This window comes from Sphaerodactylus townsendi, linkage group LG06, assembly GCF_021028975.2.
Source record: "Sphaerodactylus townsendi isolate TG3544 linkage group LG06, MPM_Stown_v2.3, whole genome shotgun sequence".
Lineage (NCBI taxonomy): Eukaryota > Metazoa > Chordata > Lepidosauria > Squamata > Sphaerodactylidae > Sphaerodactylus > Sphaerodactylus townsendi.
This window is the reverse complement of record NC_059430.1, coordinates 27,478,739-27,504,608: the sequence shown is the minus strand read 5'-3', so window position 1 is coordinate 27,504,608 and position 25,870 is coordinate 27,478,739. Positions and strand designations below refer to the sequence as shown.

At 59.0% G+C, this 25,870-nt stretch overlaps 1 protein-coding gene across 1 annotated transcript in view; it reads left to right on the top strand.

The window, feature by feature from the left end:
- SYT10 (synaptotagmin 10) overlaps positions 1–25,870 on the top strand; it is a 47,472-nt gene that overhangs the window by 5,758 nt on the left and 15,844 nt on the right. The window contains exon 2 of the mRNA XM_048501519.1: positions 5,250–5,622. Within this exon, the coding sequence (XP_048357476.1) occupies positions 5,250–5,622 (373 nt within the window). The remainder of the gene's footprint in view (positions 1–5,249; positions 5,623–25,870) is intronic.

Genomic DNA, 25,870 nt, shown 5'->3' with positions numbered 1-25,870 from the left:
TTGAACCAGATGTGTTTCCGCACTCCTACATTCCTGCTGGGTGACTGGGTGATTCCTGTTCTTCCTTTGAAACTGAGATGATCACCTCAGTTACTTTTCCTGCTGCCTTTCTCGTGCGTCCTTCACAGCCTTGCAAGGAATGAGTAAAGAGGAAAGGTTGGTTCTCTGTTATATTAGCCTTCTTTATTAATTGCACTTAGAGGGGAACCATATGTGAACCTTGAGTCATAGATAAGCGTTCCCTGGTGTAAAACAAGAACCTTTTAGCATTTTCTTTTGAAGTGGCATGCATTTCTGTGCAAGTTGTCACCCTCCTACAAATCAATGCCACTTAAAGTTCATCAAGACTACTTTTATTCATGTTTGAAAAGAACTACATATCTATAAACAGAATAGATTTCTGAAGTATGTGAGGCATCGTTTGAGATATTAATAGCTGCTTGCACGTTCTGAATGTTTACTTTGCTTGGGTAATGAAATTAATAGTAGTGGGGTGGCTTTAATATGACTTTTTCCTGTATGATGTTCATTCTTATATGACCCTCTGCTTACATAGTCTGTTACAGGATGTCACTAGTAACAGGTCCACCATCACTAAAGACCCTTCACTGTACAATTTTATCCATCACGTAGTTCTTTTCTACAGCTGGACACTGCAAAATGCCCCTTTCACTGACAAAATCGGTTTTTAAACCTTCATGAGAAGGGAGCAAATTGTTATTTACATGCATACATTTTTCTCCACTTCAGAGTGGAGCAATCCAATGATAATTGTCAACCATGTTTACACTCAGAGGCACCAAAAGCCCAATGCCACTAATTAAAACCTGCCTCTCAGAAAGGTTTCCACAGTTAACTGACATGAAATAAGGAAGGCAAATATAAAACAGTCAAATTGATCTGAGTTTCCAAAAGCACTCGTGTATCCAAAAGGCTGAAATGCAAAAGGTGTCCTCAGAACTCCTGACTAATGCTGATTGAACTGCAGTAATTATAGTGTTCAGTCAGAAGGAGTCGTTCTTAACACCAAAGTACGTTTACACTTTTCTTGTCCCGGTAATTACATGACTTTTTGCTGAGGGTAATGGCCTGTCTGTCAGAAGAACAGAATCCCCATAGGCCCCAGTAAGTTTAGCAGTACTACTAAATATGCTAAACAGCTGACCCCCAAGCTTTTGAATGCAGATGAAATGTACTAAAACTCATTTTACTTTGAGAAAAATAAAATAAAATTATCATTTTGTTCCCTTTTTTACTATCACATTTTTGCTTCATATCCTACAGCAACACCAGAACTGGATCTACATTTGTTGGGGGAGGGGGGAATTACAACAAGAAATGTACAAAAATGTCTATATCTATTTTTCATGTGTATTTCTGTAATCAATAGCTCTTTTAAATAATAGAATAAATTATGTTGGCCTCCATGAATGATTAATTAATAGGGTTTTTTTTTTACATTATTTAATCTATTTATAACATTTGAGTATTTCCACAACCCATCTGACTACATAAAAACCCAACCCAAGGAGAAAGTTTTTCAGACTAGCCTTTTCCTAGACATTTTTTAAAACTACAGCATAATTTTAACACAGGAAACACCGAACTCATGTAACACTCCTTCATCGCTTAATAAAGTACAGCCCAAGAAAAGTTTTATCTGGTAATTATGCTGCTAGAAGCTAAATTGACTAAACAGAAGGTACTGTAGTCACTGGAAAAGATAGTAATGCTAGGAATCACTGAAGACTCGCCATCGTCTCACCTGACTAACGGCTGCAGATTCTGCCTTACTAAGGGCTGTGACTCTCCTCTGAGGCCCAGGGTCTCCCTCTCTCTCCTCACACCTCTTAGCAGCAGCCTAATTGGAAAAGGGGAGTGGGCACACTGCAGAATGAGTCCTCTCACCTCAGCATTGAGCCTCAGTAGCCATATTTGATTGTAAGTCGCCTCGAGCCCTCTGGGGAATTGGCAGGATATAAGCACAAAAATAGATGAAAATAAATAAATATTATACTGTTTTTACAAACCATATAACAGAAATAGCCCAAACTACTCTTATACTACTTTTTTAGAATAAAAAAATAGCTTTTTGTAAAAAGCCAGAAAGGAGCTTTTCTTACATGCCCTTTAAAGCCTAAAAACAAAGGAGAGTTTTGCACTTTTTTACACAAGCCGCCTCAGAGAGTTGGGCCAACGACTGAGGGTGCTTGTATATGGGCATTGTTGGCATGAACTGTTCACTTGGAAAGGATATTGAGAAGGCATTGACCCAGTGGCCAAAAGTCCACATTAATTCACAATTTCAGCTGACTGATTAATATCTCATTGGTTTCTAAACAGTGTGGGCTTCAACCACATGGGATCTCTTCAACATGCTGATGCATTCACGTAGAGGAATATATTAAGCATTGAAAAATCTACACTAATGTCAACAACTCATCTTTTGAACTATTTTATAAGCACTGCAGTGGGCGGGGGGGGGGGTTGTGGGGTTGATGGAGGCCGACATCTCCCTCGCCACTCTTTCTCAATAGCTGGGGGAGATAATTAACTTTCCCTCCTTGCTTCTCACGTAGCTTCCATACCTCAAAAGCCTTTGAGAAGCGTCTACTGAGCATGTGTGCACTGAACAAGAAGGGTAGGATGGATTGTTAGGTGTTCTGACTCCTGAATGGATTTGGTTTGTATACCCAGCTTTCCTTTTCCATAAGGAGTTTCAAAGTGATTAACAGCCACCTTCCCGTCCTCTCCCCACAGGAAACGTGTGAGACAGTGGGGCTGAGAGAGTTCTGAGAGAACTGTGACTGGCCCAAGGTCACTCAGCAAGTTTATGGGGAGGCATGGGGAATCCAAGCCAGCTCTCCAGATTAGATTCTGCCACTGTTAATCATTAAATCACGCTGGTTGGAGAGTGAGGGGTGAGGAAGAGATAACCCAGAAATGGCAGCAGCGGCTACTCCCCCTCATATGCCACCTGATGCCATCACTTCACCTTATTTCATCATAGAACTAGTCCTGAGCACAGGTGACAACAGCCCTTTTAAAGATAATCGGTCTGTAGAATATTTTTTTTCATGCGCTGCGTGATTGTATTGAAGTTGAAAAGTTGCTGTTGGTTGCTCAGTTTACGTGGGAGCTGCTGCCTGCTGGGCTAAAATTAACCAACTTCTTCTTTTTTGCATCAGCAGTAAACATTTTGAGTGCATTGTGAAAACTGTTGTACTGTGGTCCACCAAGTCTTCACAAAAGAACGAGGAATTTTATTTCTACAAATTGCTGTGCTTTTGAAATGCATTGAGTGGCGCAATCGGAAATAAAAGTCAACTTGACCCAATCTAGCTAATTATTTGTAAACCTAAACACGGGAATAAACAAATGCGTCAGCTGGGCAAACAAAAAGAAGCACAATTTAAAAGAATAAGCATAGAAGGGAATCAAGTGGGAGAGCAGTCAGTCCCTCCATGTGCACATTAAAAGGACTAGAGTGATGGAAAGTCGGTAAATTATGAGATTTCACCTGCAGGAGTGGCTAACCTTATATTCACTTTAATCCTTTGAAAAGTGAGAGTGGGGAAGAGCTCATGGAACTGAGCTTGATTTCCTCCCTGTCCCACTGAAACCCCAAGGAACCCATTCAAAATTCTGTTTCTGACGCTCATGAACAGCAAAGTGATCGTCTGTAAGTGGAGGAAGAATTGACACAACTTACTTTCCTTCCACCAGTGGAAGTACCCCTAAGAGCAGCAGTGGCGTAGGAGGTTAAGAGCTCATGTATCTAATCTGGAGGAACCGGGTTTGATTCCCAGCTCTGCCACCTGAGCTGTGGAGGCTTATCTGGGGAATTCAGATTAGCCTGTACACTCCCACACACGCCAGCTGGGTGACCTTGGGCTAGTCACAGCTTTTTGGAGCTCTCTCAGCCCCACCCACCTCACAGGGTGTTTGTTGTGAGGGGGGAAGGGCAAGGAGATTGTAAGCCCCTTTAAGTCTCCTACATGAGAGAAAGGGGGGATATATCTCCAAACTCTTCTTCTTCTTCTACCATTGGAAATGGGCTATAGGATCCCTGGCACTCTGATTTGATTAGGAGTGTCTAGCAGCATTAGACTCACTTGGATACTAAAAGGAAAACAAAGACACATTGTCTGTATAATTCTAGTAGGTGCCATACATTATTTGCCATATACTGCACACGCTGCATAAATTTGTTCACCATGGACCATTCAAGTTATAGGCCACAAGACAGAGAAAAGGCTGAATGCTGGTTAATCAGGCAGGGGAAAACACCTTACTTTGGTTCAAACAACTTTTGGAAATACTACAAAAATATTTGGGATGAGGGAGACAGTACACTAGTGTGTGCAAGACCCCCTATCAATGAGTCCTAGATGTGTCCAAGTAAGCAACTGATTTTCTGTACTTGGATATCATAATGTGGATAACCAATATCTGAATGTGAAAACTGATTTAGCTGACGTGCATTTGTAATTGAGATGTAACACGAGATACAAAAGTCAATCATGCCTTGGAGATGTGATGTGAGGATTTAATCTACCTAATTTGTTTAACCATTTCCATCCCTATTTGCAACCTCATCACACCCTGTTCTATGGATGACATGATTTCTTGCAAAAACTTATCTATTTGTTATTTACAACATCAGGTACTGTGCAATAGTCTAAATTAAAACACTGGTCCAGTCACCATTGTTGGTAGAAAAGGCCCTTGTGAAGCTGCACTGTACTGAGTTGTATGCTCAATGGATCATTCTAACCCAGTGTGGTCTACTGTGACCAACAGCATCTCTCCAGGGGCTCAGGCCAAAAGAACAACTTTCCCACCTTCTGGTCCCTTTGATCCTTTTACTGGAGATGCTATAGATTAAACCTGGGACATCCCCCATTTAAACACTGGCTTTGCTGCTGAGCCACAGCTCATCTTCTCATGAATAGCATTCTGAGTAACATTCCAGAACTAAAATAGCTGAAACAATAATCACACATTACCTGAATCTTCTGTTCTACTGGACCAAAATTGTTCCCCGGACAGGTTGCATCTCCACTCACCTATACAGAAATGCATTCCATTGAATTCACTGGAACTGACTTTTCAGTAAGCCGGCAAAGGGATAGAACTGGAAAGTGATTAATTTACCGATTACCCCAATTGCAGTTTGGATTAATCCAGCAATTAAACCAATTAAAGCTGTCTTGATGAATCCCCTTTTGCCTTCTCGTTATTTGCAGACATCTCGGTCAGCCTGTTGGCAGTCGTCGTCAGCTTCTGCGGGCTCGCCTTGCTGCTCGTCTCCCTGTTCGTCTTCTGGAAGTTGTGCTGGCCATGCTGGAGGAGCAAGCCGATGTGTTCAAATCCCACCACCATCCCTCAGAGCACCTCTAGTGCTCCCGCAGAGGTTTTGGAAACTAACGAGAAAGAGAAAAAGGAAAAGGAAATTATTAAACAAAACGAAAAGCCCCCAACAAAGACCATGGAGGCAGCAATGAAAATTAGCCACACATCGCCGGATATTCCAGCTGAAGTCCAGAATGCCCTGAAAGAGCATTTAATAAGACATGCCCGAATGCAAAGGCAGATCACAGAGCCCACGTCCTCATCAAGGTAAGCGGGAACATAAACCAAAGACTGATCATTGAGATTTGAATTTTTTTTTTAATGAAAATGGGTGACTAGCAATGGCAGATTCTAAGCATATCAAATGAGATAATTAATGTAGGAAGAATAATCAAACTGGTACACATTACCTGAAGATTTCAGCAAATCAGTATTCAAGTATACGAGAGAGGGGGGGAAAGGGGGAGAGAGGGAGGATGTGTTTGCTGGACTCATCGTTTTACATTTAAACAACTTCACCCCCAGGCATGCATTTCTTACAGTATATATACTTACCATTATTAAAGAAGGAGAACTTGCACTAGACTTATCTTTAAAGTGGCTGTTATGAAGCTAGACCAAAAAAAAGAATTATTTGATTCTGCTCCCTATCTCCACAATGATCAATGGAGCAATTGGCAAAGACTGCAATTTGCTCAGTATAGTGGGCACAGGTCATGGTTTAGCTCAGTGGTTCTCAACCTGTGGGTCGGGACCCCTTTGGGGGTCGAACGACCCTTTCACGGGGTCGCCTAAGACTCTCTGCATCAGTGTTCTCCATCTGTAAAATGGATAAATGTTAGGGTTGGGGGTCACCACAACATTAGGAACTGTATGAAAGAGTCATGGCATTAGGAAGGTTGAGAACCACTGATTTAGCTGTTCACTTGACAGATGACCTTTACTGGGAGGGGGGGGGGGATACTACTCTGTTGATTTTCCTTGATTTCTCAGCAGCTTTTGATGCCATATATCATGGTACTTTCTTGGACCAGCTCTTGGGAATGGGGTTGAGGGCACTGTGTTACAGTGGTTTTTCTCCTACCTTCATGGTTGGTTCCAGAAGACAGCACTGGAGGGCTGTCCTGAGAGCCCCCTTGTGTGGTTCCCCAGGGCTTGGTCCCCTACACTGTTCATCATCTACAAGAAGCTGCTGGGTGAGGTCATCAGGGGATTTGGAGTCAAGTGTCATCAATATGCAGATGACACTCGGCGGTATCTCTCCATTGCATCAGTGTCAGGAGAGTTCTACAAATGTAGTTGAAGGCAGCTCTGTCCCAAACTCAGGCCTGAACTAGATTTTTCTTACTGCACAGAACAGAAAAACTTGTGGTGAGTGGAGGGCAGGTCAACTCAATATTTTTCAATGGGCAGCAGACCCATTTTCTGAGCAGCTAAGATTCTTATCTGTGTATCTGCATAGCTAAGAAGGTAGTTCCTCGAAAATAAATTTAAAAATAGAAAAAACTATAGATTATATTGCATACAACTATGTACTATTTGGGCTGAAAAGGCACCCAGGATTGGAACCTGCAAAGCAAACATCCTGGAGCTTCTTTTATCAAATGGTGGCAGAGAGAATTCCTTCAGCTGCACACAAAATATTGGACCCAAACTGAGGGTGAAACTGTCCAGAGAACAAACTGGTCAGGAGGGAAATTGCCTGTTTTCCTCTCTGACACCTTGGCTGTCTGGAACACCCCCAGAAACTGCCTATTTTTAAGACGTCCCACAAACTTCTTTTTTGTGCTGTGTGGAATGGACCAATGGGCTTAGACTGGAATAACTGTAGTGGAAGGTCTGAAAATGTAGACCTCAGGCATCCCATCATAGGATTACACTGTAAGTCTTATAAACATCCTACTATGTATTATTTTTCCCCTTGTCTGTCTTTATGCTGATATGCCAATAAAGGTTGACTTGACTACATTCTACTGTCTTTCTCAGCTCTCCCCAATATGTCAAGATATCTGTTCCAGGATTCACCTTCCTCTTTGAATGGTAGCCTCCTTGCTTGGAGCATTGCATTCCTTTACAGTTTGGTGTTTCTAGACATGTTTGTTAACATTTACAGCAAGAAGGGACTTGCAGTACTCAGACCTTCAGAAAGAATGGGCTAACTCTTATCAGAGGGGTAGGAACATGATCTTGGAAGGTTCTGCTTTGGCATCCTAAGAGCAGAGGTGGGATCCAAAAATTTTAGTAACAGGTTCCCATGATGATGGGATTCAAACTGTGGCGTAGCACCAATGGGGCTGGGCAGGGCATGATGGGGGCATGGCCGGGCATTCCTGGGGCGGGGCATTCCTGGGCAGGGCTGTGGCAAGGACGCAGCCGCTGCACCGGTCCTTGGGCGGGAAATGAATGCACACAGGCACAGGCTGCCACGCATGCCGGTGCACCTCCTGCTAGACTGCTTCAAGTTCTGCGCGCTACTGCTGAGAGGATTGGCATAACTAAGGCAAAAATCACGTGGCAAAATCACCAATTAGTAACCCCCTCTCAGCACACACAAATAATTAGTAACCTGCTCTCGGGAACCTGGGAGAACCTGCTGGATCCCACCTCTGCCTAAGAGTACTGGCTCTTGGTTTCTGGATCAGTATCTGTGGGTTTCATGCCAACCCCAACAGTCTGTGTTGCAAGATGAGAATTCCTCCTCTCCAAGCTCAGTCTTGGTCAGTGTTTGAGGCTAGGGTCATGACATTCTCATGCAAAGAAGACTAAACCCTGTAGCACTGCCCCTGGAATTTCTTGTAATCAGGAAGCACCTGACAAAAGGCAAAAATTGTTAAATTACGGAGCAGCAAAATATGTAAGTTGAGGCATTCTATTAGAGCAGCTTTGGATCCAACAGCAGTCAACTAGCAAAGTATATTTGAAAAAGCAGCAATTCTCAGCAGTTCCTTCCCGACAGACTTCAGAATGCAACAAGACATAACTAAGAACAATACAAAGGCACTTAGCACTACCTGCAGCATCAATCAAGAGGTGATTTTATGAACAGAATGACAGAAGCATCTAATTTTAATGTGTAAGGAACATTTGAAGAGTGAAATACATGTGTCCTCCCCTGCATTGAAAGAAGTGCCTTCTGAGTCAGAAAAAAGGATAAGCAGAAAGTCACAAGGGTGACAAATTATTGTGCGGACAGAATATGGGAAATGTTGAGTCACACAAAGTTCTGCACTTCTGTCTGACAACTTGTCTTAATTGCTGTTTTTGAAAATACTGATTTCCTTATGAACACTTGAGACCCTTTGCAGAGTAGAGGATGACGGGTCCCTCCTCGCAGAAGCTTTCATGATAAAACTTGATGCAAGGAGGTAAAAACACTGTGGAAAGGGAAGAGAAGAGAAATACATATGTGCACCTATTAGTGATTAGTATATATCTCTTGTGCTCACTGTTATACTGTCAAGCTCAACTATGTACCTACTTTGCAATACAGAATAATTGCTGATAAATAGGATGCTTTTTCTTCTCCTGAAATTTGACAGGGAAGGTTACACAGGTGAGGGCAGGGGCATACCACCCAGGGCCATTTATGGCCATTTAATTGTGTGGGGGGCATAACATCACACCCATACCCCCCTTCCTTCCATTCCCCTTCTTGGGTCAGAGGCATAGTTAGGGGAAATGAAGCCCAGTGCAAAATCTGAGTTTTGCGCCGCTGCCCCCCCCCCCTTCGTTTGTTTTTGTTTGTATTTTTAGTGTTTTTTCAGTTTTTCGCCTGCAGGGGGCTCAGTTCTTAGGCTAAAAGCACCAACATTTCAGGGTATCTTTAGGAGACTCTCCTAATAATACTACCCAGGTTTGGTGAAGTTTGGTTCAGGGGGTCCAAAGATATGGACCCTCAAAGGTGTAGCCCCCATCTCCTATTAGCTCCCATTGGAAACAATGGGGGATGGGGACACCCCCTTTGGGAGTCCATAACTTTGGACCCCCTGAACCAAACCTCACCAAACCTGGGTGGTATCATCAAGAGAGTCTTTTGAAAAATCTCTGAAATTTTGGTGCTGCTAGCCTAATATCTGTGCCCCCTGCAGGCCAAAACTGAAAAAAACACTAAAAAAATACAAACAACAAACCTGAACTTTTTGCGTGCCCCCAGGCATTTGCCCGGTGCAACACGCACCCCCTGGTCCCCTTGTAGCTCCTCCTCTGCCTTGGGTCCACACACTGAGTTCAAGACCTGGTGCAAAAAAAGTTGCTTGGTCATGGTGGGGGAGGGCAGCCACCCATATGGGGGGCGGGGGGACTGGGGACTGAGATTTTGCACCGAGCTACATTTTCCCTAGATATGCCTCTGGGTGAGTGACACTCGAGACCAGCATCCCAACTGGAATAACTGGGGGGAAAGTTGCAGTTAGAACCTAGAAAAGTGTTGCAAATGTTTCCACTGCAAAAATGAACAATTGCTAAAATGAAAGCTTACAGTCCTCTTGTGTGCAAAGTCGGGCTTGCACATGAGCATGAGATGTCTAGAAAAATCTCCAAAATCATAGTGGAGGCTCAATAGGATTTTTCTGGAAGGGTGGGGGAAAATAAGCCACTAGTATCTTGCTTTGTTTCATGTTTGTCAAAATTAGAATATGTAAATTTATTTATTTTTTAAATAGCCACTAGATGCAAACTTCATTCCTTGGCAAAACTGACCCAAGTCCCAGATTCAGTTTGCCTTCGTGAAGAATTTGGAGGAGCCCAATCTGTTTCTATAAAACAAGAAACACATGGTAAAAGCAAAATGATTCATCTGTAAAGGATAATGGGATCATAAGAAGTGCAGAGGTAAACAAGGAACATTTGTTTTTTTAGTTTCTTTGATTAGTTTGGCTTTCTTTGAATCAGCACAGGGCTCTGCTGATGTTTGAAATAAAGTCCAGGAGACAATATCCAAGGCAGATGCTTCTTTAGACTATTGTTGTCTTTCCTTATCCAGTTCATTTCATTCACATTTCAAGCCGGAATGCCTATTATAACTTTCTTGAAGGACAGATCTCCCTGGGAAATCTACATCAGTCAAGTGACTGTAAAGGGAGAGGCAGTATAAGCTATGGTGAGCTAATGTCCCCCTTTGACTGACCGTTCAAGCATTTAAATCAAGTCCATATCAAAGAAAATTCTTCTCTTTGCCTCATTACGGTGATCAGTTCATGTGTCAAAGCATTCATGTTTGGCAGCCCAACATTTGCCATAAGCAACACAGCACCAAAAATTTCCATTACTCTCTGAAATGGTCACCTCACCTTTTCTGAAGCTTCATTACCACCATTCCATATACTGCCCCAAGCCTGAAAGAGGAGTGGGATATTAAAACGAACAATAACAATAATAGATGCTCTCTACCACGTCCTCCATTCAAGTAATACATGAATACCTACATTCTCCTCTTCACTATTACCTTCTCTGTAGAGCATATTTTCCCACTGGGCAAGACTTGTGTCAGTGCTGTGTTTTTCATAGCATGTTGTTAACAGTAAGTTTGCTTCTAAGAGCACAGGGTTGCAGTTATAAGAATACTTTCCTGGGAGTGAGCCCCACATAATGAAGCAGGACTTCCAAGTAGATGTGCCTAGGATTGCACCCTAAGGATTATTCTTATCACCATTGATATCATGTTTGATCTGTTAAAGACACTAATTATTGCATAGCAATAACTGAAAATTGCAAATGCTCATCTGGAAGAATCTTGTAGGGGAAAGTTTCAAAAATATATATGAAGTCAGACCATTAGTCCATTTAGCTCAGCATTTATTTATTCAGTTTATAAACCACCCTGCCCTACATGGGCTCAGAGTGAGTTACAACATTGATTGACAACAATAAAATCAACACAAAATTCTCAACCATCCCAGCACCATGATCTCTACAGCCTGATCTATTTTTTCTAAGAACTGGAAATACTGGGATTGAACCTGGGATCTTTCACAAGCAAAGCTCCCTCCCCTGGCAGCTATGATCTCTTTGACCTAATTATACTCTTTGACCTCGCTTTTTAAAATTCTTTCAGTGTGGCTGCATCATTTGACGCTGCCATTTCCAGTCCCTACTGCATCATAGGGATAGTTTCTTAGGTAATCCCTCATGGCAGGTGCTTTGCTTATTCCCTTCATCTCCTGCCAAAAGCGTTTCTTGAAGATGAGGAGTTTGGCCTTATACCCCTACTTTCTCTTGTAAGGAGACTCAAAGGGGCTTACAAACTCCCTTCCATTCCCCACAGCAGGTACTTTGTGAGGTAAATGGGGCTGAGAGAGTTCTGAAGAACTGTGACTAGCCCAAGATCACCCAGTGGGACTGTAGGAGTGGGGAAACAAATCTGGTTCACCAGATAAAACCGCATTGCTCATGTAGAGAAGTGGAGATTCAAACCTGGTTCTCCAGATTAGACTCCACCTTCTCTTAACCATTATGTCACACTGGCTCTTCATAAACTGAAGTATTTCCTGGAATCTTGCTGTATGTCCAGAATAGATCCAAGTGCTATACCTGTGTGCTATGATGGCTAAAACAGCTATGCTCCATCCTATAACCTCTTCCCTGCAAAACAGCCAAATTCTTACTGGTCTATACCCTCTGGTTACCATGTGCCTGCAAGAAAGCTGTGTCTTTTGCCTCTGAATTTTCTGGTAAACCTGTGCAGCACTAAGGGACTCCAGCTGGAATAGAAAAGTGGCTGAGAAACTTTCTGATTATGGTTTCCAGATACATCTTTCAATAAGGAAGGCTCATTAGTGAGGAGGGAAATGAATATGAGTCATCTTAATTGGAATATTTTATACGCTGTCTTTATTTTGTATGATTATAAACAAGCCCTGCTTATTAAACAAGTCATTTTCAAGCCTCCTGATCCCAAACAAGCTATAAATGACCCCAGAAATAAGGATTTCAGCATCACTTACACCTTCAGAGTGTAATTTGACTTCAGCTGAGAATGTGTGCCAAGCAAAAGATTATTCTTTTTGATGGGGGTGGAATCAGAAAATAAGAAACGTTTATGACTGAAAGGGGCTTTTGGTGCCACCTGGTTCCATCCACTGCATCAAGACAAGATCTAATATTTCCCTTACAGTTGCTGGTTGTCTCCTACTTCCTGACGCAATCTAATTAGATTTGCTCACACACTGGTTTCCTGTTGAATGGACTGAGTCATAAAGTGTATTTTGGGTTGCCTTATCCTATAGGTTCAGTTTGAACAACTTGGGCCAAAATGTGGGGTATGCAAGTATAAAGTAGAGGTGGGATTCTGCACTGAAGCCTGATCAACATAGCCATGTCTGTCTTGCCTGGCCAACTGAGAAATATATTTTGTGTATTGAATGTTTACTTTTGTTGCTAATTTTCACAACTCTCCAGGGACTCCTAACACCTGTGACCCCAGCCAGATCCTCATGAAATACAGATTTCCTGATTCAGTTGCTTAGTTGATGCGCTCTGATTTTTTAAATTTCTTTTAAATCTAAAATAGATCTTCATCTTTTGTGATTAAAAAATGGGGAAAATTGCACGCATACTTAATGGAAGATTGGCTGAACTTCATGCTCCTTTTCCTAAATAGATATTTAAAAAATTGAATGGATAGCAAGCAAGAAATATAAACGTAAGATTAAAAATAAATGATAAAAACAGGGCAAGTTCTCAGGGGAAGGAGGATATTTCGAAAGGGCTCAACAATCTAAACTGAATGTACTCTGGTTATTACCACTAATCAAAGTGATTGTATCAGAACTTTCTGTTACAACATTTACAATTTCCATAGATAATTTAAAAAAAAGAACACCTGTCTACATATTTTGCTTATTTTACAGAGAGGGAAAAGACATGGAGGGTTGAGCAGAAACATCCCAGTTCAACTCATCAATTAAGCCTTCATTCACATATATCACTTATTAAAGTGTTTCTCCATGTGTTGATTATCCCTTTCTAAAAAGAAATCTCTATAAACTAAGAGCTACTTCAGACAAGCATGTTCATCCATTGATTTCTCCTGTCTTGGTCACTTAATCCCAGGCAATTTGCAAATGAACTTGTGAACTGGCTCTGCTGGAAAGCATAATATTTGAGATGATATGAAATTTATCTTTGGCATTTCATTTATGATGGCTGATTTGCATAAGAAGACCTTCCCTTCATTCTTTTTTTTTCCCCAATGGCGAGTATGGTATGTGAATTATAACATCCTTAATTCTTTGCAGAAACGTCACAAGTAGAGCATTCTGTTCCCATCACGTTTAGGACAACTGGCAATTTATTTATTTATTTATTTATTTATTTATTTATTATTTGATTTAATATACCGCCCTATCCCCGAAGGGCTCAGGGCGGTGAACAATATAATATCATGTATAAAAACATAAATATAAGTTAAAAATACATTCTAAAACAGTATCCCACGAAAACCATGTGCAACCCTCCCAAAAGAGAATGAGGTAGAGCGAAGAAAAACAACATTTCTAGTCACAGCGGCTACCTGAGATTTCAGAGCCATGCTGGATCAAGACGTAGGCCTTTTCCACATACACAGTTCACCACAGATTGCCCCAGGGGTCAAATTTTGTGTCATAGAAACATTTTCTGTGAAATCATTCCACCCACCTCCATTCCCCCAACAGAAGTCTGTGGATTCAGAAGGCAATTTTTCCCCTTGCCTCTTCAATTGCGTTTATTCCACATGCTATTGCTGAAAAGTTTTATTCCTGATGGCGGAGGAAGATCCACCATGACACAGAAGAACAACTCTTCCCCCTTTTTTATTTTACACAGGCACTCTAGAGTTACTGCACAGTTACACTGAAGCAGCAATTTATAAAAAAGTCTCAGCCTCCATTTCCCTCATTGAGAACTATCCACACAAAATGGAAACAAAAAACCAACAACCCTACTGGAGCAGGCACCATAACTTGAAAGAACAGAAACACATAGCCCACCGCCTCACATACACACACACAAAATAACCCACATTTTTCTGTCAAATTAAAGCGGCAGTAGTGCACCATCATTACTGCAGTAGTCCCTTGTCAGTTTCCTTCTTCAAAGGCAACTTCCACTGTCAATTTCCTTTGGCTGCTACCTACTGATTTCTCCAAAATGCTGCTTGTAATGGATAGGGACTTTTTGGAATAGCATGAGTGACCAATTGAGGTTCTGCAACAGGAGGGAAAACCAGTGTAAATCACTTGCCCTTGGGTAAATGGACAGTTTAGTCTGGAACCCAACCCATTTTGTGTATGTGTTGATGAATGCAACAGGAAATGTGATTACTGTGTAGTTTTTAGATCTCCAATGAACAGGGTTGTTCTGAAGAAACTGGCAAGGGTGCCTTCTGGGAACTTGGAGATACAAGTATCCTTTTCTGCTAGGCTGGAATGATGGTCCTTGCTCCAGCCAGCGGGTTAGCTGAAATGCTGATCTTCCTGGGTGTGAGTGGGAGAGAAGCAGGAAAGAAGTTGATGTGAATTTGGTACAGTAGTCCAACTACTGAAATTAACCTAGTCCTAGATTCTCCCATTCTGATCCAATGAACAGGGCCTTAACTGCAAGTTCCACAGAAATCCCATTGCCCATATTGAAATGTGCTTTTTTTCCTATATCAGATTGCAACGTATCTTGCTTTATCAGTCATCAGGATATTTTTGTGCTGAACCACTGGCAAGGAATGCAGTTTTTATTTCACTCAAGCAAGCCCTGAGCAACATAGTGAACCAGAGTGCAGAGTCACAGCAATATTGTGCTGCAGGTGTGAAACATTAATTGTTCAGCATCCCTGCAACATAATTGGTTGAGCTCCTGGTATTCTCACAAGGGCAGTCATTCTTATCCCTGTCAGACCAGAAAGGCATGCCTGCATTGCTATGGGAACTATCAAGTGTTTAAATAATTAGCACATCACTTAGCAATCTAGCTGAAATGTTGTGACGCACGTTAGCATGTCATGAGGGCACTAGCTTAGTAGAGCAAAAGTGATACTGTTTGTGTCAGTTCCCCCAGTAGTCTTAGTGGCTTCTATCACAGTAGTAATCCTCTTGGGAGGAAATGGCACAGCAAATGACATCGAGAAATGGAATGTTATAAGAAAGCTATTACATTAGAAATATGAAATGTGTGCTTAAATTTTAAAGTGGAACATGGCAACTTGAAAAAGACCCCCCCCCCCCTTAGAGGCCAGATTTCCTACAGCTACCGCTTCAGAGTAAAACAAGGGCCGAGGATTGTAAAGTGTACAATTAAGGACAAGTAATCAGTCAACTTTTTCAACTTATCTCAATCTATAGCCTGCTCTATTCCAAATTCTCAAAGTTGTTAACACTTAAAGGACATGCTAAAAATCGATTATATTTTTATCCTGCCCTTCTGCTAACAAGCTCAGGGCAAGAAACAGTTATAAGTTAGGCTGAGAGTACCTGGCTAGAGGGAACCCAAGAGGCATCATGTTTCAGTACTGAGTGGGTATTTGAACCCAAATCTTCCCAGTCCTAGTTTGATGTTTTCTAACTATTACTCTTCAAAATGCTAACTGCAGAAGTAGTGTGCATGCCACTTTCCCTCCCTATCTACCGTGTTTCCCCAAATATAAGACAGTGTCTTATATTAATTTTTGATCCCAAAGATGCGCTATGTCTTATTTTCAGGGGATGTCTTATTTTTCTGTGTTCTGTTCGTCAGGCATGCTTCCAAACAAAAACTTTGCTATGTCTTACTTTCGGGGGATGCCTTATATTTCGCACTTCAGCAAAACCTCTACTATGTCTTATTTTTAGGGGATGTCTTATATTCGGGGAAACAGGGTATGTATGGGATACAATAAAACCAAGGTAATAATGCTTGATCAGTCCTGTGGTTTTTCTGAGGTGGCAGCTGAAGAAATGTCCTTCCTGCTTTTGTCAGGAAGAACCACACACTTTCTGTTGATTATCAGAAACTTACGCGAGACTAATCTTTTCAAAAGGCTGAGTGACTAATGCTTTTGGTATGGATTTTATTTTCTTGGATTGTTTTAATTTGTTGGGAGGTAACTTGTTTTAAAATATTGTATGATGTTTTAAACATTGCTATGAGTTGTTCTGAGTCCTATTTTGAAAGAAGGTGTCTAATAAAACTAACCCAGTCAGCAATATTATCTAATGTGCCCCCCCTCCCAAAATTAATGAGAGCAACAAGAATGAAGAGGACTGAAACCAGTCACGTGGGTGACATGTGGAATGGAAAAGGGACAAAAACGTGGTGTGCCCGTCCACACATATTTTCAGATATCACACGTCGCTCAGTCTAACATTCCTGTTCAACAAAAAAGGAAGCCACTGGAAGATTTTCCATTTAGCAGACACTTGAGGTGTAAATAGAAATTGGGCCCTTTGTGAAGAAAAATGCAATCGTTTCCACATGGACAATTTGTACTCCCAGTATGAAAGAGCTACAGTTGCAGCTGAGTCCCCTCCATGTTTCAGCCTCCTCTCAAATTAAATTGAGCATGGCGCATGTGCTCAGGCCTCTACACAGCCTGACAAAGCAGAGGACAGCTAAACGAAATGACTTACTTTTAACAGCAGTGCATTATACACACTGTTAATGGCTGGGGTAGGCCAGGATATAAGTCCAAAATAAAGTGGAGTATGAAGGCAAGAAAAATGCCATTGGGTTTAACACCATAATATCTGCAAGGCTACGTTTTGCTGATAATTGGAAGAGGAACATAACCCCAAAGAAGGAGAATTGGTTAGACAAATTAACAGAACGTAAATTGGTTGTTGTGGGTTTTCCAGGCTGTGTGGCCATGGTCTATCTCAGGGGTAGGGAACCTGCGGCTCTCCAGATGTTCAGGAACTACAATTCCCATCAGCCTCTGTCAGCATGGCCAATTGGCCATGCTGGTAGGGGCTGATGGGAATTGTAGTTCCTGAACCCCCCCCCCCCCACCCCACACCCCCCCCCACCCCCCCCCCCCCCCACCCCCCCCCCCCCCCCCCCCCCCCCACCCCCCACCCCCCCCCCCCCCCCCCCCCCCCCCCCCCCACCCCGCCCCCCCCCCCGCCCCCCCCCCCCCCCACCCCCCCCCCCCCCCACCCCCCCCCCCCCCCACCCCCCCCCCCCCCCACCCCCCCCCCCCCCCACCCCCCCCCCCCCCCACCCCCCCCCCCCCCCACCCCCCCCCCCCCCCACCCCCCCCCCCCCCCACCCCCCCCCCCCCCCACCCCCCCCCCCCCCCACCCCCCCCCCCCCCCACCCCCCCCCCCCCCCACCCCCCCCCCCCCCCACCCCCCCCCCCCCCCACCCCCCCCCCCCCCCACCCCCCCCCCCCCCCACCCCCCCCCCCCCCCACCCCCCCCCCCCCCCACCCCCCCCCCCCCCCACCCCCCCCCCCCCCCACCCCCCCCCCCCCCCACCCCCCCCCCCCCCCACCCCCCCCCCCCCCCACCCCCCCCCCCCCCCACCCCCCCCCCCCCCCACCCCCCCCCCCCCCCACCCCCCCCCCCCCCCACCCCCCCCCCCCCCCACCCCCCCCCCCCCCCACCCCCCCCCCCCCCCACCCCCCCCCCCCCCCACCCCCCCCCCCCCCCACCCCCCCCCCCCCCCACCCCCCCCCCCCCCCACCCCCCCCCCCCCCCACCCCCCCCCCCCCCCACCCCCCCCCCCCCCCACCCCCCCCCCCCCCCACCCCCCCCCCCCCCCACCCCCCCCCCCCCCCACCCCCCCCCCCCCCCACCCCCCCCCCCCCCCACCCCCCCCCCCCCCCACCCCCCCCCCCCCCCACCCCCCCCCCCCCCCACCCCCCCCCCCCCCCACCCCCCCCCCCCCCCACCCCCCCCCCCCCCCACCCCCCCCCCCCCCCACCCCCCCCCCCCCCCACCCCCCCCCCCCCCCACCCCCCCCCCCCCCCACCCCCCCCCCCCCCCACCCCCCCCCCCCCCCACCCCCCCCCCCCCCCACCCCCCCCCCCCCCCACCCCCCCCCCCCCCCACCCCCCCCCCCCCCCACCCCCCCCCCCCCCCACCCCCCCCCCCCCCCACCCCCCCCCCCCCCCACCCCCCCCCCCCCCCACCCCCCCCCCCCCCCACCCCCCCCCCCCCCCACCCCCCCCCCCCCCCACCCCCCCCCCCCCCCACCCCCCCCCCCCCCCACCCCCCCCCCCCCCCACCCCCCCCCCCCCCCACCCCCCCCCCCCCCCACCCCCCCCCCCCCCCACCCCCCCCCCCCCCCACCCCCCCCCCCCCCCACCCCCCCCCCCCCCCACCCCCCCCCCCCCCCACCCCCCCCCCCCCCCACCCCCCCCCCCCCCCACCCCCCCCCCCCCCCACCCCCCCCCCCCCCCACCCCCCCCCCCCCCCACCCCCCCCCCCCCCCACCCCCCCCCCCCCCCACCCCCCCCCCCCCCCACCCCCCCCCCCCCCCACCCCCCCCCCCCCCCACCCCCCCCCCCCCCCACCCCCCCCCCCCCCCACCCCCCCCCCCCCCCACCCCCCCCCCCCCCCACCCCCCCCCCCCCCCACCCCCCCCCCCCCCCACCCCCCCCCCCCCCCACCCCCCCCCCCCCCCACCCCCCCCCCCCCCCACCCCCCCCCCCCCCCACCCCCCCCCCCCCCCACCCCCCCCCCCCCCCACCCCCCCCCCCCCCCACCCCCCCCCCCCCCCACCCCCCCCCCCCCCCACCCCCCCCCCCCCCCACCCCCCCCCCCCCCCACCCCCCCCCCCCCCCACCCCCCCCCCCCCCCACCCCCCCCCCCCCCCACCCCCCCCCCCCCCCACCCCCCCCCCCCCCCACCCCCCCCCCCCCCCACCCCCCCCCCCCCCCACCCCCCCCCCCCCCCACCCCCCCCCCCCCCCACCCCCCCCCCCCCCCACCCCCCCCCCCCCCCACCCCCCCCCCCCCCCACCCCCCCCCCCCCCCACCCCCCCCCCCCCCCACCCCCCCCCCCCCCCACCCCCCCCCCCCCCCACCCCCCCCCCCCCCCACCCCCCCCCCCCCCCACCCCCCCCCCCCCCCACCCCCCCCCCCCCCCACCCCCCCCCCCCCCCACCCCCCCCCCCCCCCACCCCCCCCCCCCCCCACCCCCCCCCCCCCCCACCCCCCCCCCCCCCCACCCCCCCCCCCCCCCACCCCCCCCCCCCCCCACCCCCCCCCCCCCCCACCCCCCCCCCCCCCCACCCCCCCCCCCCCCCACCCCCCCCCCCCCCCACCCCCCCCCCCCCCCACCCCCCCCCCCCCCCACCCCCCCCCCCCCCCACCCCCCCCCCCCCCCACCCCCCCCCCCCCCCACCCCCCCCCCCCCCCACCCCCCCCCCCCCCCACCCCCCCCCCCCCCCACCCCCCCCCCCCCCCACCCCCCCCCCCCCCCACCCCCCCCCCCCCCCACCCCCCCCCCCCCCCACCCCCCCCCCCCCCCACCCCCCCCCCCCCCCACCCCCCCCCCCCCCCACCCCCCCCCCCCCCCACCCCCCCCCCCCCCCACCCCCCCCCCCCCCCACCCCCCCCCCCCCCCACCCCCCCCCCCCCCCACCCCCCCCCCCCCCCACCCCCCCCCCCCCCCACCCCCCCCCCCCCCCACCCCCCCCCCCCCCCACCCCCCCCCCCCCCCACCCCCCCCCCCCCCCACCCCCCCCCCCCCCCACCCCCCCCCCCCCCCACCCCCCCCCCCCCCCACCCCCCCCCCCCCCCACCCCCCCCCCCCCCCACCCCCCCCCCCCCCCACCCCCCCCCCCCCCCACCCCCCCCCCCCCCCACCCCCCCCCCCCCCCACCCCCCCCCCCCCCCACCCCCCCCCCCCCCCACCCCCCCCCCCCCCCACCCCCCCCCCCCCCCACCCCCCCCCCCCCCCACCCCCCCCCCCCCCCACCCCCCCCCCCCCCCACCCCCCCCCCCCCCCACCCCCCCCCCCCCCCACCCCCCCCCCCCCCCACCCCCCCCCCCCCCCACCCCCCCCCCCCCCCACCCCCCCCCCCCCCCACCCCCCCCCCCCCCCACCCCCCCCCCCCCCCACCCCCCCCCCCCCCCACCCCCCCCCCCCCCCACCCCCCCCCCCCCCCACCCCCCCCCCCCCCCACCCCCCCCCCCCCCCACCCCCCCCCCCCCCCACCCCCCCCCCCCCCCACCCCCCCCCCCCCCCACCCCCCCCCCCCCCCACCCCCCCCCCCCCCCACCCCCCCCCCCCCCCACCCCCCCCCCCCCCCACCCCCCCCCCCCCCCACCCCCCCCCCCCCCCACCCCCCCCCCCCCCCACCCCCCCCCCCCCCCACCCCCCCCCCCCCCCACCCCCCCCCCCCCCCACCCCCCCCCCCCCCCACCCCCCCCCCCCCCCACCCCCCCCCCCCCCCACCCCCCCCCCCCCCCACCCCCCCCCCCCCCCACCCCCCCCCCCCCCCACCCCCCCCCCCCCCCACCCCCCCCCCCCCCCACCCCCCCCCCCCCCCACCCCCCCCCCCCCCCACCCCCCCCCCCCCCCACCCCCCCCCCCCCCCACCCCCCCCCCCCCCCACCCCCCCCCCCCCCCACCCCCCCCCCCCCCCACCCCCCCCCCCCCCCACCCCCCCCCCCCCCCACCCCCCCCCCCCCCCACCCCCCCCCCCCCCCACCCCCCCCCCCCCCCACCCCCCCCCCCCCCCACCCCCCCCCCCCCCCACCCCCCCCCCCCCCCACCCCCCCCCCCCCCCACCCCCCCCCCCCCCCACCCCCCCCCCCCCCCACCCCCCCCCCCCCCCACCCCCCCCCCCCCCCACCCCCCCCCCCCCCCACCCCCCCCCCCCCCCACCCCCCCCCCCCCCCACCCCCCCCCCCCCCCACCCCCCCCCCCCCCCACCCCCCCCCCCCCCCACCCCCCCCCCCCCCCACCCCCCCCCCCCCCCACCCCCCCCCCCCCCCACCCCCCCCCCCCCCCACCCCCCCCCCCCCCCACCCCCCCCCCCCCCCACCCCCCCCCCCCCCCACCCCCCCCCCCCCCCACCCCCCCCCCCCCCCACCCCCCCCCCCCCCCACCCCCCCCCCCCCCCACCCCCCCCCCCCCCCACCCCCCCCCCCCCCCACCCCCCCCCCCCCCCACCCCCCCCCCCCCCCACCCCCCCCCCCCCCCACCCCCCCCCCCCCCCACCCCCCCCCCCCCCCACCCCCCCCCCCCCCCACCCCCCCCCCCCCCCACCCCCCCCCCCCCCCACCCCCCCCCCCCCCCACCCCCCCCCCCCCCCACCCCCCCCCCCCCCCACCCCCCCCCCCCCCCACCCCCCCCCCCCCCCACCCCCCCCCCCCCCCACCCCCCCCCCCCCCCACCCCCCCCCCCCCCCACCCCCCCCCCCCCCCACCCCCCCCCCCCCCCACCCCCCCCCCCCCCCACCCCCCCCCCCCCCCACCCCCCCCCCCCCCCACCCCCCCCCCCCCCCACCCCCCCCCCCCCCCACCCCCCCCCCCCCCCACCCCCCCCCCCCCCCACCCCCCCCCCCCCCCACCCCCCCCCCCCCCCACCCCCCCCCCCCCCCACCCCCCCCCCCCCCCACCCCCCCCCCCCCCCACCCCCCCCCCCCCCCACCCCCCCCCCCCCCCACCCCCCCCCCCCCCCACCCCCCCCCCCCCCCACCCCCCCCCCCCCCCACCCCCCCCCCCCCCCACCCCCCCCCCCCCCCACCCCCCCCCCCCCCCACCCCCCCCCCCCCCCACCCCCCCCCCCCCCCACCCCCCCCCCCCCCCACCCCCCCCCCCCCCCACCCCCCCCCCCCCCCACCCCCCCCCCCCCCCACCCCCCCCCCCCCCCACCCCCCCCCCCCCCCACCCCCCCCCCCCCCCACCCCCCCCCCCCCCCACCCCCCCCCCCCCCCACCCCCCCCCCCCCCCACCCCCCCCCCCCCCCACCCCCCCCCCCCCCCACCCCCCCCCCCCCCCACCCCCCCCCCCCCCCACCCCCCCCCCCCCCCACCCCCCCCCCCCCCCACCCCCCCCCCCCCCCACCCCCCCCCCCCCCCACCCCCCCCCCCCCCCACCCCCCCCCCCCCCCACCCCCCCCCCCCCCCACCCCCCCCCCCCCCCACCCCCCCCCCCCCCCACCCCCCCCCCCCCCCACCCCCCCCCCCCCCCACCCCCCCCCCCCCCCACCCCCCCCCCCCCCCACCCCCCCCCCCCCCCACCCCCCCCCCCCCCCACCCCCCCCCCCCCCCACCCCCCCCCCCCCCCACCCCCCCCCCCCCCCACCCCCCCCCCCCCCCACCCCCCCCCCCCCCCACCCCCCCCCCCCCCCACCCCCCCCCCCCCCCACCCCCCCCCCCCCCCACCCCCCCCCCCCCCCACCCCCCCCCCCCCCCACCCCCCCCCCCCCCCACCCCCCCCCCCCCCCACCCCCCCCCCCCCCCACCCCCCCCCCCCCCCACCCCCCCCCCCCCCCACCCCCCCCCCCCCCCACCCCCCCCCCCCCCCACCCCCCCCCCCCCCCACCCCCCCCCCCCCCCACCCCCCCCCCCCCCCACCCCCCCCCCCCCCCACCCCCCCCCCCCCCCACCCCCCCCCCCCCCCACCCCCCCCCCCCCCCACCCCCCCCCCCCCCCACCCCCCCCCCCCCCCACCCCCCCCCCCCCCCACCCCCCCCCCCCCCCACCCCCCCCCCCCCCCACCCCCCCCCCCCCCCACCCCCCCCCCCCCCCACCCCCCCCCCCCCCCACCCCCCCCCCCCCCCACCCCCCCCCCCCCCCACCCCCCCCCCCCCCCACCCCCCCCCCCCCCCACCCCCCCCCCCCCCCACCCCCCCCCCCCCCCACCCCCCCCCCCCCCCACCCCCCCCCCCCCCCACCCCCCCCCCCCCCCACCCCCCCCCCCCCCCACCCCCCCCCCCCCCCACCCCCCCCCCCCCCCACCCCCCCCCCCCCCCACCCCCCCCCCCCCCCACCCCCCCCCCCCCCCACCCCCCCCCCCCCCCACCCCCCCCCCCCCCCACCCCCCCCCCCCCCCACCCCCCCCCCCCCCCACCCCCCCCCCCCCCCACCCCCCCCCCCCCCCACCCCCCCCCCCCCCCACCCCCCCCCCCCCCCACCCCCCCCCCCCCCCACCCCCCCCCCCCCCCACCCCCCCCCCCCCCCACCCCCCCCCCCCCCCACCCCCCCCCCCCCCCACCCCCCCCCCCCCCCACCCCCCCCCCCCCCCACCCCCCCCCCCCCCCACCCCCCCCCCCCCCCACCCCCCCCCCCCCCCACCCCCCCCCCCCCCCACCCCCCCCCCCCCCCACCCCCCCCCCCCCCCACCCCCCCCCCCCCCCACCCCCCCCCCCCCCCACCCCCCCCCCCCCCCACCCCCCCCCCCCCCCACCCCCCCCCCCCCCCACCCCCCCCCCCCCCCACCCCCCCCCCCCCCCACCCCCCCCCCCCCCCACCCCCCCCCCCCCCCACCCCCCCCCCCCCCCACCCCCCCCCCCCCCCACCCCCCCCCCCCCCCACCCCCCCCCCCCCCCACCCCCCCCCCCCCCCACCCCCCCCCCCCCCCACCCCCCCCCCCCCCCACCCCCCCCCCCCCCCACCCCCCCCCCCCCCCACCCCCCCCCCCCCCCACCCCCCCCCCCCCCCACCCCCCCCCCCCCCCACCCCCCCCCCCCCCCACCCCCCCCCCCCCCCACCCCCCCCCCCCCCCACCCCCCCCCCCCCCCACCCCCCCCCCCCCCCACCCCCCCCCCCCCCCACCCCCCCCCCCCCCCACCCCCCCCCCCCCCCACCCCCCCCCCCCCCCACCCCCCCCCCCCCCCACCCCCCCCCCCCCCCACCCCCCCCCCCCCCCACCCCCCCCCCCCCCCACCCCCCCCCCCCCCCACCCCCCCCCCCCCCCACCCCCCCCCCCCCCCACCCCCCCCCCCCCCCACCCCCCCCCCCCCCCACCCCCCCCCCCCCCCACCCCCCCCCCCCCCCACCCCCCCCCCCCCCCACCCCCCCCCCCCCCCACCCCCCCCCCCCCCCACCCCCCCCCCCCCCCACCCCCCCCCCCCCCCACCCCCCCCCCCCCCCACCCCCCCCCCCCCCCACCCCCCCCCCCCCCCACCCCCCCCCCCCCCCACCCCCCCCCCCCCCCACCCCCCCCCCCCCCCACCCCCCCCCCCCCCCACCCCCCCCCCCCCCCACCCCCCCCCCCCCCCACCCCCCCCCCCCCCCACCCCCCCCCCCCCCCACCCCCCCCCCCCCCCACCCCCCCCCCCCCCCACCCCCCCCCCCCCCCACCCCCCCCCCCCCCCACCCCCCCCCCCCCCCACCCCCCCCCCCCCCCACCCCCCCCCCCCCCCACCCCCCCCCCCCCCCACCCCCCCCCCCCCCCACCCCCCCCCCCCCCCACCCCCCCCCCCCCCCACCCCCCCCCCCCCCCACCCCCCCCCCCCCCCACCCCCCCCCCCCCCCACCCCCCCCCCCCCCCACCCCCCCCCCCCCCCACCCCCCCCCCCCCCCACCCCCCCCCCCCCCCACCCCCCCCCCCCCCCACCCCCCCCCCCCCCCACCCCCCCCCCCCCCCACCCCCCCCCCCCCCCACCCCCCCCCCCCCCCACCCCCCCCCCCCCCCACCCCCCCCCCCCCCCACCCCCCCCCCCCCCCACCCCCCCCCCCCCCCACCCCCCCCCCCCCCCACCCCCCCCCCCCCCCACCCCCCCCCCCCCCCACCCCCCCCCCCCCCCACCCCCCCCCCCCCCCACCCCCCCCCCCCCCCACCCCCCCCCCCCCCCACCCCCCCCCCCCCCCACCCCCCCCCCCCCCCACCCCCCCCCCCCCCCACCCCCCCCCCCCCCCACCCCCCCCCCCCCCCACCCCCCCCCCCCCCCACCCCCCCCCCCCCCCACCCCCCCCCCCCCCCACCCCCCCCCCCCCCCACCCCCCCCCCCCCCCACCCCCCCCCCCCCCCACCCCCCCCCCCCCCCACCCCCCCCCCCCCCCACCCCCCCCCCCCCCCACCCCCCCCCCCCCCCACCCCCCCCCCCCCCCACCCCCCCCCCCCCCCACCCCCCCCCCCCCCCACCCCCCCCCCCCCCCACCCCCCCCCCCCCCCACCCCCCCCCCCCCCCACCCCCCCCCCCCCCCACCCCCCCCCCCCCCCACCCCCCCCCCCCCCCACCCCCCCCCCCCCCCACCCCCCCCCCCCCCCACCCCCCCCCCCCCCCACCCCCCCCCCCCCCCACCCCCCCCCCCCCCCACCCCCCCCCCCCCCCACCCCCCCCCCCCCCCACCCCCCCCCCCCCCCACCCCCCCCCCCCCCCACCCCCCCCCCCCCCCACCCCCCCCCCCCCCCACCCCCCCCCCCCCCCACCCCCCCCCCCCCCCACCCCCCCCCCCCCCCACCCCCCCCCCCCCCCACCCCCCCCCCCCCCCACCCCCCCCCCCCCCCACCCCCCCCCCCCCCCACCCCCCCCCCCCCCCACCCCCCCCCCCCCCCACCCCCCCCCCCCCCCACCCCCCCCCCCCCCCACCCCCCCCCCCCCCCACCCCCCCCCCCCCCCACCCCCCCCCCCCCCCACCCCCCCCCCCCCCCACCCCCCCCCCCCCCCAC